Source organism: Sabethes cyaneus, chromosome 2 (assembly GCF_943734655.1).
Source record: "Sabethes cyaneus chromosome 2, idSabCyanKW18_F2, whole genome shotgun sequence".
NCBI lineage: Eukaryota > Metazoa > Arthropoda > Insecta > Diptera > Culicidae > Sabethes > Sabethes cyaneus.
The window spans coordinates 173671860-173685073 of NC_071354.1; the positions used below are offsets into that span (position 1 = coordinate 173671860).

The 13214-nt window shown below is 37.5% G+C and overlaps 1 protein-coding gene across 4 annotated transcripts in view; it reads left to right on the forward strand.

Moving 5' to 3' along the window:
• Positions 1–13214, forward strand: part of LOC128734764 (monocarboxylate transporter 14) — a 77320-nt gene that overhangs the window by 55994 nt on the left and 8112 nt on the right. The window contains exons 3-5 of one of the 4 annotated variants that reach the window (XM_053829105.1): positions 5419–5528; positions 6051–6232; positions 6462–7542. The exons of the other annotated variants lie outside the window; for them this stretch is intronic. Coding sequence (XP_053685080.1) covers positions 5419–5528; positions 6051–6232; positions 6462–6841 — 672 coding nt within the window. The 3' untranslated portion in view covers positions 6842–7542. Of the gene's footprint in view, positions 1–5418; positions 5529–6050; positions 6233–6461; positions 7543–13214 lie in introns of those variants that run through there. 4 annotated transcript variants of the gene reach the window in all.

A 13214-nucleotide genomic window follows, 5' to 3' on the forward strand; every position in this document is an offset into this window, starting at 1 on the left:
TGCGAATGAGGGAGCATTAAGTGTTATGTTTATTTGTCCGTAGTACACATTGTATGCAGTCAAACTACCGTTACTACCATGTCTAACTCATAATGTCCACTATCTTTTTCAAACTGGATACAGTAGCACTGCGCTAATCCGACAAATTCATGGCCGGATTATTACATTTTGGCTCGATAATCCGGAGGTTAAACTAATCTTGTTTACAGCCATAAGTAAATAACTACAGAAATTTTTGAAAATATTTGTCGTAAATAGTACCGCCCAGCTGCGAGGTACAATGCTGGTCTAACAAGCCAGCCGTTGTATACTCAAATCTCGGTTGGGCGGTGCGGCTAGAGTCAGTAGGATCGTTGCAGGTTGCATAAGCCCCGTAATTGCCCTGTACTCTCCAATAACCGGCTGCGAGCTCTTGGGGGCGCCAAAAAGGGCCTAGATTTCAGTAAAGCAGATACGCTCGATGCTTTGTTCGTACTGCCGCTCTACCCCGTAGTGAACAAGTTGGATATGGTGAAGCACTTCGTATGCACCGAATAGAGCCTCTGGCCCTCTACTGAGGGCCGACCAAATGACTATCGTGTCAAGAGATCACTAGAGGAGATGAACCGGTTGAAGATAAACGTTGTACTGACGATCACCAATTCTTCCAACGTTTCCTAACTGCTTCCAATAAAAATTTTTTAGGCGAAGCTCAAACGGAGCATTTACTCTTATAATTTTGTGGCCAAAATAGAGAAGGAGAGGAGCTGATCGATAAGGCTACGAAAGAGTTGACGAATATGCCGACGTCTATCTTTTGATTGGCCACCGCGAAGGTTCCGGTGATTTTTATAGAAGACTTCATCGCCATCCGAAATTAGGGTAATTTGCCAATTATTGCACACCACCCAATTAACGCACACTTCGTAGTGTTTTCACCTTTTCTTGACGATTTATTATATTTTAAACGTAATTTGACAGCAACAACGGCTTTACAATTTCATTATCCATCGAATATTACGATTTTTTCCTGTAAGTCAATGTGACTTTTAAACGTAATAATAAATTTTTTTACATGTGTCCCAAACGGTTTTATTATCAAAATTTTTAAGAAAGTTGATTTACAAAATAAGCTCTCACCGAACGTTAGAAGCAAACAAACATGTTCTATGGGTTTCGTAGCATTGATAAAAACTTATTATACTCAATAAGTGAACAAAATTGAGTTTTTATAACACAAATAGCCGATAAATTCGAAAGTTCAATAATTGGACCACGTATGACATTCCTCCAATTTTATTGCACACCTAATTTTCTTGTAGTAGTTTCCGTATCCGTAGTTTTCCATATTGCAATTTTTCCCATTTTTCGCCGATTATTGCGAGGTTTTCTGATCCATAATGGATGCTAAGGTAGTCCTAAAGTGTGTAGGGTATGTTGCTGCTTCGTCTTAATTGCCTATTCCCGTCCTATCCAACACAAGTTATTGAAAATATCAGCGTTTTTTATGACACACAATGCAAAATTAGTTATTCCCTAATATTTTAGTTAATTGACTATCATACGCGATCAATCAAAGTGAGCTGAGATCGATTTAAATGCTTATTTTCATTAAAGAATTAAAGCAGCCAAATTTCCTATGTGTTTTCGTACAACGAAGAAGAAAATGTCGACTAATGAAAATAACTCTCGCAACGCATTGTCGTTATTCTGCAGCCGGGAAAACTTGCATGACCAGCAGAAATTTTTGCAAAATAACAATTGTCATGCCATCCTACACAAATATATGCGCGCTAATTTCGTATACATTGTTGTGATTTTGGCGATGCAAAATTTTGATGGACGGATTTTAAAACGGTACAACGAATTTAGGAAATAAAGTCAGTAGCGTGATTTCAAGAAAATGCTTTAATAATCGCTTTTTAGTGAATTCAAAGTGCACGGATCGCAAGCTAAGCGTCTTTGAGTTAAATCAGCACAAGAACTTTCGGAGTATTCAATAAATCCATCCAAGAAATGATCAAAATTAGAGTGTCTTTACTTACTACGACGGGAATTAGAAATAAACCCTACCATGTAAGTGACTTTGTCCACCAGTAAAACAATTTGGCAATAATGTCAATGTAATAATGAGGAAAAGTCAAAACAAAAGCTGGGCAACAATCGGGCGTGAGGTGTGCAAAAATAAAATTTTAAGGTATTTTGGTGAGTAATAATTTTTTTTGTACTTGATTATAGTCACTTTAACAGCTTAGGTCATTCGTGACTTCTGCGGGGTTGGGATTTGAACCCGGGTCCTCGGCGTGAGAGGCGTGAATGCTAACCACTACGCCGGGATTGACCCCTGTGAGTAATAATTGGGTGCGAAGTTGCTATGCAAAAAACGTGTTTTACACGATTTTTGCATGGAATTCCACACAGATGTCTATTGGAACCTATTTTATATTAGTCTAACGGCATAGTAAGCGGTTTTGCCAAAAAAAACTGCTTTCATTTGCTTAAAATCGTCAAATTGCAATAGACTGCTTAGCTGTACAACAATTGGCAACTTACCCTAGTCTATTTTTTTCAATGCATATAAATTAAGTGCAGTGAATATTGGATAAAGGGCGAATGCGAAAAAATGATAAACCTGGAAGGAACACCGATTTGGGAAACAAGGGGACAGCAAATTGGGTTTCCGCCAAAGGCGCCACAACCCACAATGTCTCGCTCTGCATGCAGCTACCCCAGTGACAACTTTGACAGTATTTCTGCAGCGCCAGACGTAATTTACGCTGTGTTATTATTTGTTTCTCGTCCGAAAGATGACGCTTTCTGTTAGTCGAATGTAAAAATTATTAATTCTTCACTTCTTTGTCACATATTTGATGCATACTGGAGTAAGTTTTGTCATTTCCACTGTCGGGTGAATGCTGCTTATTAGCAAAACGCTTGTAGCGCTCCTCGTAATGTGGCAGTTTCAGGAAACATAGTAGTTTCCAGCAGTTGCTTACAGTTAAAGCTGGATTACTCTCCTCATTGTCAATGTATAATATATTAATACTGAACGAAATAGTAACATTGCAGTTGTCGCTCTTCCTCTCTTACTATAAAGATTGTAGTATATCGCACTTCTGTGTCAGTCGCAATTTCAAACTGCGGAGTCCAGTTTAGTTGAAAGTGCGCAGTAAGTTTGTTTTATACTCAGTAACGCTTAATTTAGTCAATAAAATGCTTTTAAATTTTTGGGCATCTTCTAAATAGGCACAAGCACAGTCTTTTGAGAAGTGCAATTAAAAATTGAGATTCTGGAAAAATCAAACATAGTTAGAAGGAACACTATTTATCATTTCCATTTAGTTGGAAGAACTACCAACCAGAATCAAATGGAGACTCCCAATAAAGACAATGTTCGATTGAAAGAAGCTAAGTATAGTCGAAGATCCCATTATTAACAAAACAGGCATCTCTGTTATTTTTCCATATAAATGTCATGCGTCAGCATCAACGGCGGTTCTTTTAGTGAAGGTGATAAATTTTGCATGAGTGTTAGTAAACTTTAAAAAGTTCTGTATTGGTGTTTGTTCGACTATATTGACATGGCACTCACACAAATGCATCCAGGCACTACCTTGGCCGGCAGAGTGAGCTACCATCATTGTCTCCCGAATATTGGCAAAGCTGCCAATCGTCTTGTTACAGGGGTCTTCGGCATAATGCTTTTTAATTCAAAATTTTCCGGATTAGCGAGATTCGGATGCTCGAGTCGTCGGATTAGCGGGGGGATACTGTACTTAACTCAAACAAGACTGTCCAAAACTTGAATTTATTTTTATCGTGAGGTAACGAAGATACAGTGGAATTTAGTTGATGTTACTTTCTTGTTTTCGGTTGTAATCCTATTCAGTATGCATTCGTGGGATACGTGTTTGTTGCTTCGTAGAAGAGTAGAAATATAACCTATTTGTATTTAGAGATGAATCGTGCTCGTGTCTAAAAATATTGCATTTCAACATAAGTCTGTTACAGAAGACAGTGGCTTTGTAGTGTAAGAAAGATTGTAAACAATAATCAAGGAACCCAGTGTAATCTATTCGTACTTTGAAATGAGTCGTGTTCGTGTCCTAGTGAAATGTAATTATTTTTAAGCCTGTTTGTTAGTAAAAGGTAGTGGTTTAACAGCCTAAGAAAGATTGTATACACTAACCAAATATATATTGACCAAGATGTGCCCATTCATTCAAATTCAGTTATGTAGTCATTGGCGGATACTATCCAGCTTTTTATGGACGGGTTTGACGGACAGTGCCGGCATCCTGTCGACTGATTTTGACATTTCACGCAGGTGGAGATACAAAGAGTGTTAAAAAACGGTGAGGAATAACTTATTGCTAGGTTATTTCTGGCATTAGTTTTCAGAAGGTCGCATAATGCATGCAAAAGGGTTGATTATGCGACGTTTTGAAAACTAAAGCCAGATTTAGCAGCAAAACTGATGTAAATGTTATGGGAAAACAAAATTATTATTACAAACTTATTCGGCTTTTATTGGAAAATGATAAATTTATCATCGCTGTTTCCGTCTTTGTCAGTGATTACAGTAATTAATAGTTTTGCTGCTAAATAACTACATAGGCAGAATCTTTATTACCTTTTTCATATTGGCATATTCTACCTGCATGAAATGTCCAAATCGGCTGACACTGCCCGCCACTCCCATTTATAAGAAACTGAATTTCTTTTTATTTGTTTTTTTTTCACTCAAAATATTAAAATAAGCATAGCCATCCTCTAGCCATAGCATGACCCAAAATTATTTCTCGAAATATTAATTATTTACACATATGGCTTACATATTAGACTGGTTCAAAAAAATAAAAAATAATTTTATGAGGTGTAATAGTGAAGATTTACAGAGAACAAACGTCCAAGCTGGGGTACCTTTTATTTGTAACTGTCTTTAAAACCTTTTATTTGTAACGCATGTCCCAACAAACATTTCTATTTTGGAGTAGCTTTTTCAACTATTGTACAGCTAAAACTAATGGAACAAGCGCTTGATAAGCTGCTATTCAACAAAAATGTTCCTTGGGGTAACTGTTCTTTTTATATTACCACTATTGACTATAAATTAGGAAGTTTTCGTTTAAAATTGTGTTCAGTAAATTGAGACAAACGTGCTCTAGATTGGATGTCTTTTCTCTGTATTTTATTCAAGCTTTCTGGCTACGCTATTAAGGTTAAATTTATTTTTAAATTTGGAATAAAATCCAAATTAGCATGTATATCGATTTGCACATTAGACATGGCAACTATTCGTACAATTACTTCGCTTTCTCCCGGTAAAAATACACGCGCTTAGTTGGTTTTTCTGTAGAATAATGGCTATGGGCATTGCATAGTATTGAATTGTATACTATATTTCTACAATTTGCCATGCTCCGTTCCGTTTTGCAGACTTGGTTCGACGGTTTCATCGATGCAGTCAAGACGATGTTCGATTTTTCATTGTTTCTAGAGTACCGGTTCGGCATGATGATGCTCTCGACGGTGCTACTATTCATATGGTAAGCAAACGTCCGTTTCGCACTGCGTTCAATGGCAAAATTCACGAAAAGTTGGCTAATAAAAAATCATATGCAGATGGTCGTCTCAAATGAGGTGACCAATGAGACGCCATGTTCAAAGATTTTGTCATTGAAAACCTCAATATCATTGGACTTGATAGTTTCCTCTATACCGGTTCTTCAAAAAAAAATCAATGCGATTTGGAATTTAAAACCGATAATGTAATGGTTGAATACATCAAAGAAATTACTATGTTCCTAAATCGTGAATAAAATTATATATTTTTTTATTTGGAGCGCATTAAACCCAAAAAACAATTTAATACATAGTATATAGTTTATTCAACCGTTATATAGCCAATATTCAGGAAGCAAATGCTTATTCAGTATTTATACAGCACCAATGTTTTAGACAGTTACGTAAGCAACTTTTTCTGATGCCGGAAAAGAGGATTATCAGCCATGTAGAATTCATAAATACATAAACAGTTGCTGCAGCTAACGCTTCCCGCGTTCCTTTAGGTACATAATACCGTACTTCTACATCCCGGATTACATGCTGCTGTACGGGTTTAGCGAACAGGAAGGCGCAAACATGATATCGATTATCGGAATCACCAGCATGATCGGCATGGTCACCCTGGGATGGCTCGGTGACCAACCCTGGGTTGACGTAACCAAGTGCTATGCCGGTTGTTTGGCATGTGAGTGTTTGCAATCCAAGTGCCGATGGAAACACGGAGAAGCATGACATTGTTGTCATCACACAGACAGGTTTCTTTAACGTCAAAACACTGTTAAGGATTACTTTGGAAGTTAGCACATTCACGAAAACTGCTAAAAGGACTTTATAATTCCTAAAACAACAAACATCATGCTTCTCCGGAGTAAGCGCCATGTTAAACCAGTCTGATACCGGTTATTTTCTAACAGTTTGCGGCATCTCGGTTGCCGCTGTCCCACTGGCGGTAAACAGCTACTATGCGATGGTAGTAGTTAGCATCGTGTTTGGTTACACCTTTGCCAGTACCTATTCCTTCACGCCGATTATTCTGGTACGGTTGGTGAGTTTGGATGACTTTACAATGGCCTACGGCTTGTGCCTACTGGTACAGGGAGTTGGCAGCTTGGTGGGACCTCCGCTGGCAGGATTCATGTACGACATCACAGAGCGCTGGGATTCCTCTTTCTATGCTGGTGGTTTCTTTTTGATACTGGCAGGAGTATGCGCATGGGCCGTTGGTTACCTTCCGGCTACCAGTGAGGAGGACGAAAAAGAAAGTGATGCGCTGAGCTCAACTGTGACGGAGTAGACCTGAAGAATCTCTTGGATCAGTACTTATGACATTTTTTATTGAATTAGTATTAAGTCTAACTTTGTCTCCTACAGAAATTAAATAAGTCGAACTATAGCCTACCTCAGGACGTTTTGGATTGAATTTTTTCTGCACTAAAAAATTTAGGAACGAACATTAGAAAAAAATCTTAGCTTGTTTTAAAAGAAAATGAACATGTAATATGTAATAATGCTATAATCATATAACATTCAACCGTTGATGCGTGGGTGCCTTTCAAAAAACTGAATTAAAATACAGTTCTAAGAAAACTTCTAGATAGAACAAAACGCAAATCAAAATTTGTCACTAAACTTGTCCATCTATCTTTGGGTTCACACACTCGCGAATGTTCCAAGTAGAAATGGCCAATATATAACTGATATTGTTAGGTTAAAATTATCGCATGTCGAAGTCAGTGATTTTATTTCAAACCCCATTGAATTTATGAAAAAACAGGTGTTATTTAAGTTTGTGCTAGTTAATAGTAGCAACTATTGCATGTGTTATTTTGGAAAAACAAAATTGTTAGTAGAATTATTAGGCAAACAAAATTATAACAAATATTAGAAAACCTTCAAAAGTATATACTCCAAAATATAGTGAGAAACGCATTTTAGGAATCCTGCTGAGCAGACTATCTAATTATAATAATAAAAAAAGTTACTTAAGTGTTATAACTAGAGCAGCATTTTTCTCCATTTAAACATTTGAGTACTTATTCACACATTTATTTTGTTTATCCTAAATATATGGCGAATTGTCACAAATACGATTCCGATACTTTTTCGAAACTACCCTAAATTGATCAAACAATTTGATTTCACAGACTAAAGGTGTTCATAAAATCGGCTACAAATAAAATAGCACATAATAGAATTAATCAATCAAACAATTTCAAATTTAGCCAACTTCATTTAATCCACACACGTCTAACTTACAAACGAAGCAAATGGGACTTAGATAAAAGGAAGAACACTTTGAAAAAATAATCAGTTTTAGATCCGAAACGAAATTCGGACTCGCTAACACTATTTTACTTGCCTGTTGGTCCATGTCCACCGGTCCAGCAGAATAAAGGGATGAAATCAGAGATCTCCACTGCCGACGGTGATCCACCATGGCCGTTCACCGGTCACCAGGACGGGTTCCCATTTATAGCCCAGCGGATGCCGTTGGTTAAGGTTCGTCCCCATGAGCCTCTGGGTCTGTCTCCCTTCGAGTGCTCATCTGCAGATCTCGTTCGCTTCTTTCCTCAAAGTATGTCCGATCCACTTTCATCTAAGTTCTCAAATTCCTGTTGCTATCGGCCGTTGATGACATCGACGATTAAGTTGAATATGGATTGCGGTGTCTCGTAGAAAACCAAGCCACTTCAGCGCTTATGATTACAGAAAATTTTGATTGCATTACACTGAGCACAGCAGCAGCAAGTCCAAACTACAGGGTGCGGCAGGAAAAATGCGAAAATGTTTAAACATTAATATTGGGTTAATTTGTGTAACTAATGAGTTGTCTCTGGTGACAGTGCATTTGTTTACGTTTACTTTTAAGTACTGCATCAGAACATCGGAATTGTTTTATTGCAGATTTGTGAAAATGTACGCCAAAGAATTGATTATGAGTTTGGTGCTCGCCCAGAAGACCCGGAGAAGATTGCCTACGTGGTAGGATGTTATTTGACCGGTTTATCACATCAAAACGTCTTTACAGGATGGTCCTGAACAGCGGAAGCCAGGAAGTGGAGATTTTTACAATTTACGGAGGGAACGGTAGAAGAAAGTAATGAAATACAAAATTGATGGGATACAACAGATTGGGATCAGGCGTGAGGGGGAAAGGGCGGTAGATGAGGCAAGGGAGGGTCATGGAAGTAACAGTTAAGAAGCCGTGTACCGCAATCTTTTATCCCAGCTGAGGGATTCGCGCATAAAACCCCCCCAGCTTGGATAAAAGATTGCGGTACACAACTTCTTAAGCATGGCTTCTATGATCCTTCCTTACCACATCTTTCGCTCTTTCCCCTTCACGCCTGATCACAAATTGTTAGATGCTATCGACTTTCTGTTTCATTACTTTCTTCTACCTTTCTCTCCAATAATTGCAAAAAAAAACTACCGTTACAAAAATTACTAGTAACTTATTGGAGGAAATTACAGTCTTTGTTGAAGAAGGAAAAAATGATAATCCTATTCTTGAACGAAATAAATGCCGCCTGTTTTCATGGATGCTGGTGTTAAAATCAATACGAAAGTTTATATCGGTATTTTGAAGGATCAAGTGCATTCCTGTGTTAAGATCAACTTCTCTCGTTGTCTTTCAGCAGGATGGAGTACCATGCCGTCAGGTCAAATAACGAACCCAACGATGGCTGATGGAAAACATCAAGTTTTCGTCGAAAAATTTATGGCCCCCTTGTAGACCGGATCTTAACCCGTTAGATTATTCGATTTGGGTATACGCCACAAATCCCCAAGCCCAACCTGCAAAACATTTCCCCCTGGTATAAAGACCCTAAAGTCTGTCATTTTCTTCAAATTTTGTTCCATTTTTATGCAACTAGTTTTAAAAGAACCGAATTAGAATGAGGTGCAATACAACATTATATTGGTAAAAATTTTGACGGAGATATTCCGAATTGCAGTGAGATTATTTTGACGTAGCACTACGTCTTACGGCAAGGTTTGGCTGGGTAGGGTGTCATTCCAAAAAATCTTTCTCAAAAAGTGGTCAAGTTTTGAACGCTAATAGCTTAGCGGTTTTCCGAAAGATTGTCAATATTTTAGTGCCAATCGATCGGAACATCTTCTAAGAATTGGCTCAAATGAAGAACGCTATTATTTCGTAAGTGTACACTATTGAAAATCTGAAAATAATGAAGCATTGTCTAACTAGAAATCCTCGCATCCTGATTGGTCGAAGAAAAGACGTCATCGTGGTTTGCACGTGTTTTTTTGCAAAAAAGTGACAGAAACTCCTCGTCCCAATAGGTCCAAGATTCTCTTAAACGCGCTTAAACCTATACCAATTTGATATCTGTGCTTAAGAAGTACCTCAGAGTGCAAAACCACCCCTCTTATTCAACCGTTTCAGCATTGAACCTAGTTCAATGTGATGCCCTGAAGGTAAACAATTTTCTTAAAGTATAAAACCACCCCTTTTCTCCAACCACCTTTAACATTTAAGATTGAAATTAGTCCAAATTGATGTCCTGAAGATGAAACGTCATCGAAAAGTGAGCGGTCATCCTTTCCTTTTGCCAGATTGTATCCATACAGGTACTGCAAGAATTTGTTCGAAACTGTTGCCTTGCATTTGTGCATGTGACGTGACACAGAATTCTCAAAACGAGGAAAATCAGCGACTCTCTTATCCGAGAATATTTTAAACGTTTTTTTTTGTTGCTTTGCATCAGTTAGTTGCTGGCAATTCTTTACATAGTTTCCATAGGTATAGTCAAGCATTACATTTTGATTAATTTCTTTCGAAAATGATGGAAAAGACAAGGCAGGACGGACCCGTAGTGATGCCAATGTTTATTTGACTGTCAACTCAGTATCAGTGTTGAAAAATTCATAGCAGCAAAAAACTCAATGAGATTTCAAACACATGAAATTTCAACCTTGATCACAAGCGCGAAACTCACATATGAATTTCTCTCGCTATTATACGCGCTGTCTCTGTTGCTATACGATGTGAACCAAAAGAGCAAAAGAGAATCTACCGCCACAAAGAGGCTTACGTAGTCCTGCGTCACCTATATGCGGTCATATCTTGTACACAACCTCTCTGATTTTTTTCCCGTCATAGCTACCAGTGGAAACCTGTAGAAGTAAAAACCTGACTGTGTAAAAGCTATCAATTTTATTCTCTCGCATAATAAGAATGACTCTTAAGGGCCAAACAGAATGCTGCGTCAACGCATCCGTCAGCGTCAATTTGACAGTAAACCCCAGTAAATTGTCAGAATAACGCTGACGGATGCGTTGACGCAGCATTCTGTTTGGCCTTTTTTACGCCATCTACAGGATGTTTTTTTCCTGTATGGACTGCGACCAGTATGGTTTGATCTATTGTGATATCGCCCGGGTGTTTGCTGTATAACCCGCACTGCATTTATTTTGGCTATAGTCGCTATTGAGTGAGCGATATGCTTATTGAATTTTATGCGTGCTTGTGTGTAATTTTGAGTACCCTTCCTTCAATGCATTTTCTCTACTTTACCCACCTCGTTCCACATGACAGAGCTGTCCCCAATTATAGCCATCCCTGGAACAGCTAACCAGTGCATTGAACTATAAGGGTCTCATTTTTGCACTGTCAATAGCCCATATCGGGATAACATAGAATTCAGCACGAAGGAAGGGTGGTGAGGGGCCTGGGAATAAACCCATGCTAAAGTCACTTTGCCATCGAATGGCCTGATTCTACTAAGATTCGAACCCATGACCATTCGCTTGTCAAAGCAGACTCGGTAACCTTGCGGCTACAGAGCCCCCCCCCCCCCCCCCCACAGGATGTTGGAAAACTAGTTATTTTCACGAAACGTTTGGATGTATTTTGGACCAAATTAAGTACACTGGAACATCCGCTATCGGTGCTACCGGAGGTCCAAATCAAATGTTTTGTTGGGTAGTATCCAAGAACCGTAATCTGAGAGCAAATTAAACACCGGGATAAAATTGATCAAATGTACAACTAGAACAAACTTTAAATTTTGGAGGTTTTATGAAATTAAATTTATTTATTTTTTATTTATAATGTTGAACAGTCATCTCAAAGTTTCTTCTATCAACAATTCTTAAAGAATTACTTATTAAATTGCTTTTAATTATTCATTTCCGCAGCGTATTTGTTTCGATGTTTTGGCATTGTAAACAAACATAATTTTCATACATTAAAATGATATTAATGAACGCTAAACATATTAACTAACACTCGGTCGATAATTTTCGATTGAAAACAGTAATCGTTGTATTGTACTTGTTATTGAAACAAAAGAGAAAAATCAATTTATTAAAATGATACCACAAAAACAGCTCTTTTTCTTAGTCCGGTAACCATGGTTATCATGTGGTAACGTAATGTTTTGTATTTGTTGTTCCTTTAAACTTATTTTTTTACAGATTTATGCTCAATTAAATACCAAGAATAACTAAGAAAAATATGGTTAATTTGAGGACACAATTTTGAAATTTTTATTTTAATCAACGTAACTAAACAAATTATTCATTCTTTGTGCATTTTAGTTTATATTACACTAAAAATGATGGAAATAAACTTAATATGTAACAACAGACTATTTTTCAGCAGAGATTTCCATTACAGTTTTTGACCTTAGCATCCCAGCACTAGTTTATAGTTAAGAAAGAAATAAACTTAAAATGTCGGGAATATTAAAAATTTACTGATAAACGTTATCAATTTGCCTCCGGATTATGATACTTGTTACTTGTAGTATAGAACTGGACTGACCAGGCTTGTTTTTACTCATCATAATCATAAGGAGACACAGCAATCTGTTTCGCGTAGCGACTAAATGCTTTCGTTTTCTGTTCAACCGTATTTTCTAGGGTTTATTTCTAATTCCCGTCGTAGTAAGTAAAGTCATTCTAATTTTCATCATTTGTTGGATGGATGTAATGAATACTCCAAAAGTTCCTGTGCTGATTTTACTAAAACACACCTTCCAATCCGTGAACTTTGAAATCACTGAAAAGCGATTATTAAAGCATATTATTGAAATTACGCAACTGACTTTATTTCCTTAATTCGTCGAACCGTTTTAGAATCAAAATTTTTCATCGTCCGAACTAAAAATCACAACAATGTTTACGAAGCTAATTTAGATAGATCTCAGCTCACTTTGATTGATCGCATATGATAGACAACAAACTAAAATATTAGGAAATAACCAGTTTTGCATTGTGTGAAATAAAAATGCTGACATTTTTAATAATTTGTGTTGGATAAGACGGGAATAGGCAATTACGACGAAACAGCAACATACCCTACCTCCGAGTGATACCAAATACTGTTTTTTCTTTACATTAACTCATTTTGCGCAGATAGAGCACAACTACAATCAGTGCTAAAATCTCGGGTATTTTTTCATTTCGACGTATCTGCAAATGAGAAATTCTCTTAGTGTCTCCTCTTCTCCGCTGTTTACGGCGATACTAATGCATTTTGACACATCAGCTTTGCACGAATCGGTTGCCGGAGTCACTAGCTAGCCAAATGTTTTGAAAATTTTCTTTTCAATGCATTAGTATCGCCGTAAAAAGCGGAAGAGAGGAGACAGGAAAAGAATCTCTCATTTGCAGATACGTCGAAATGAAAAAGTACCCGA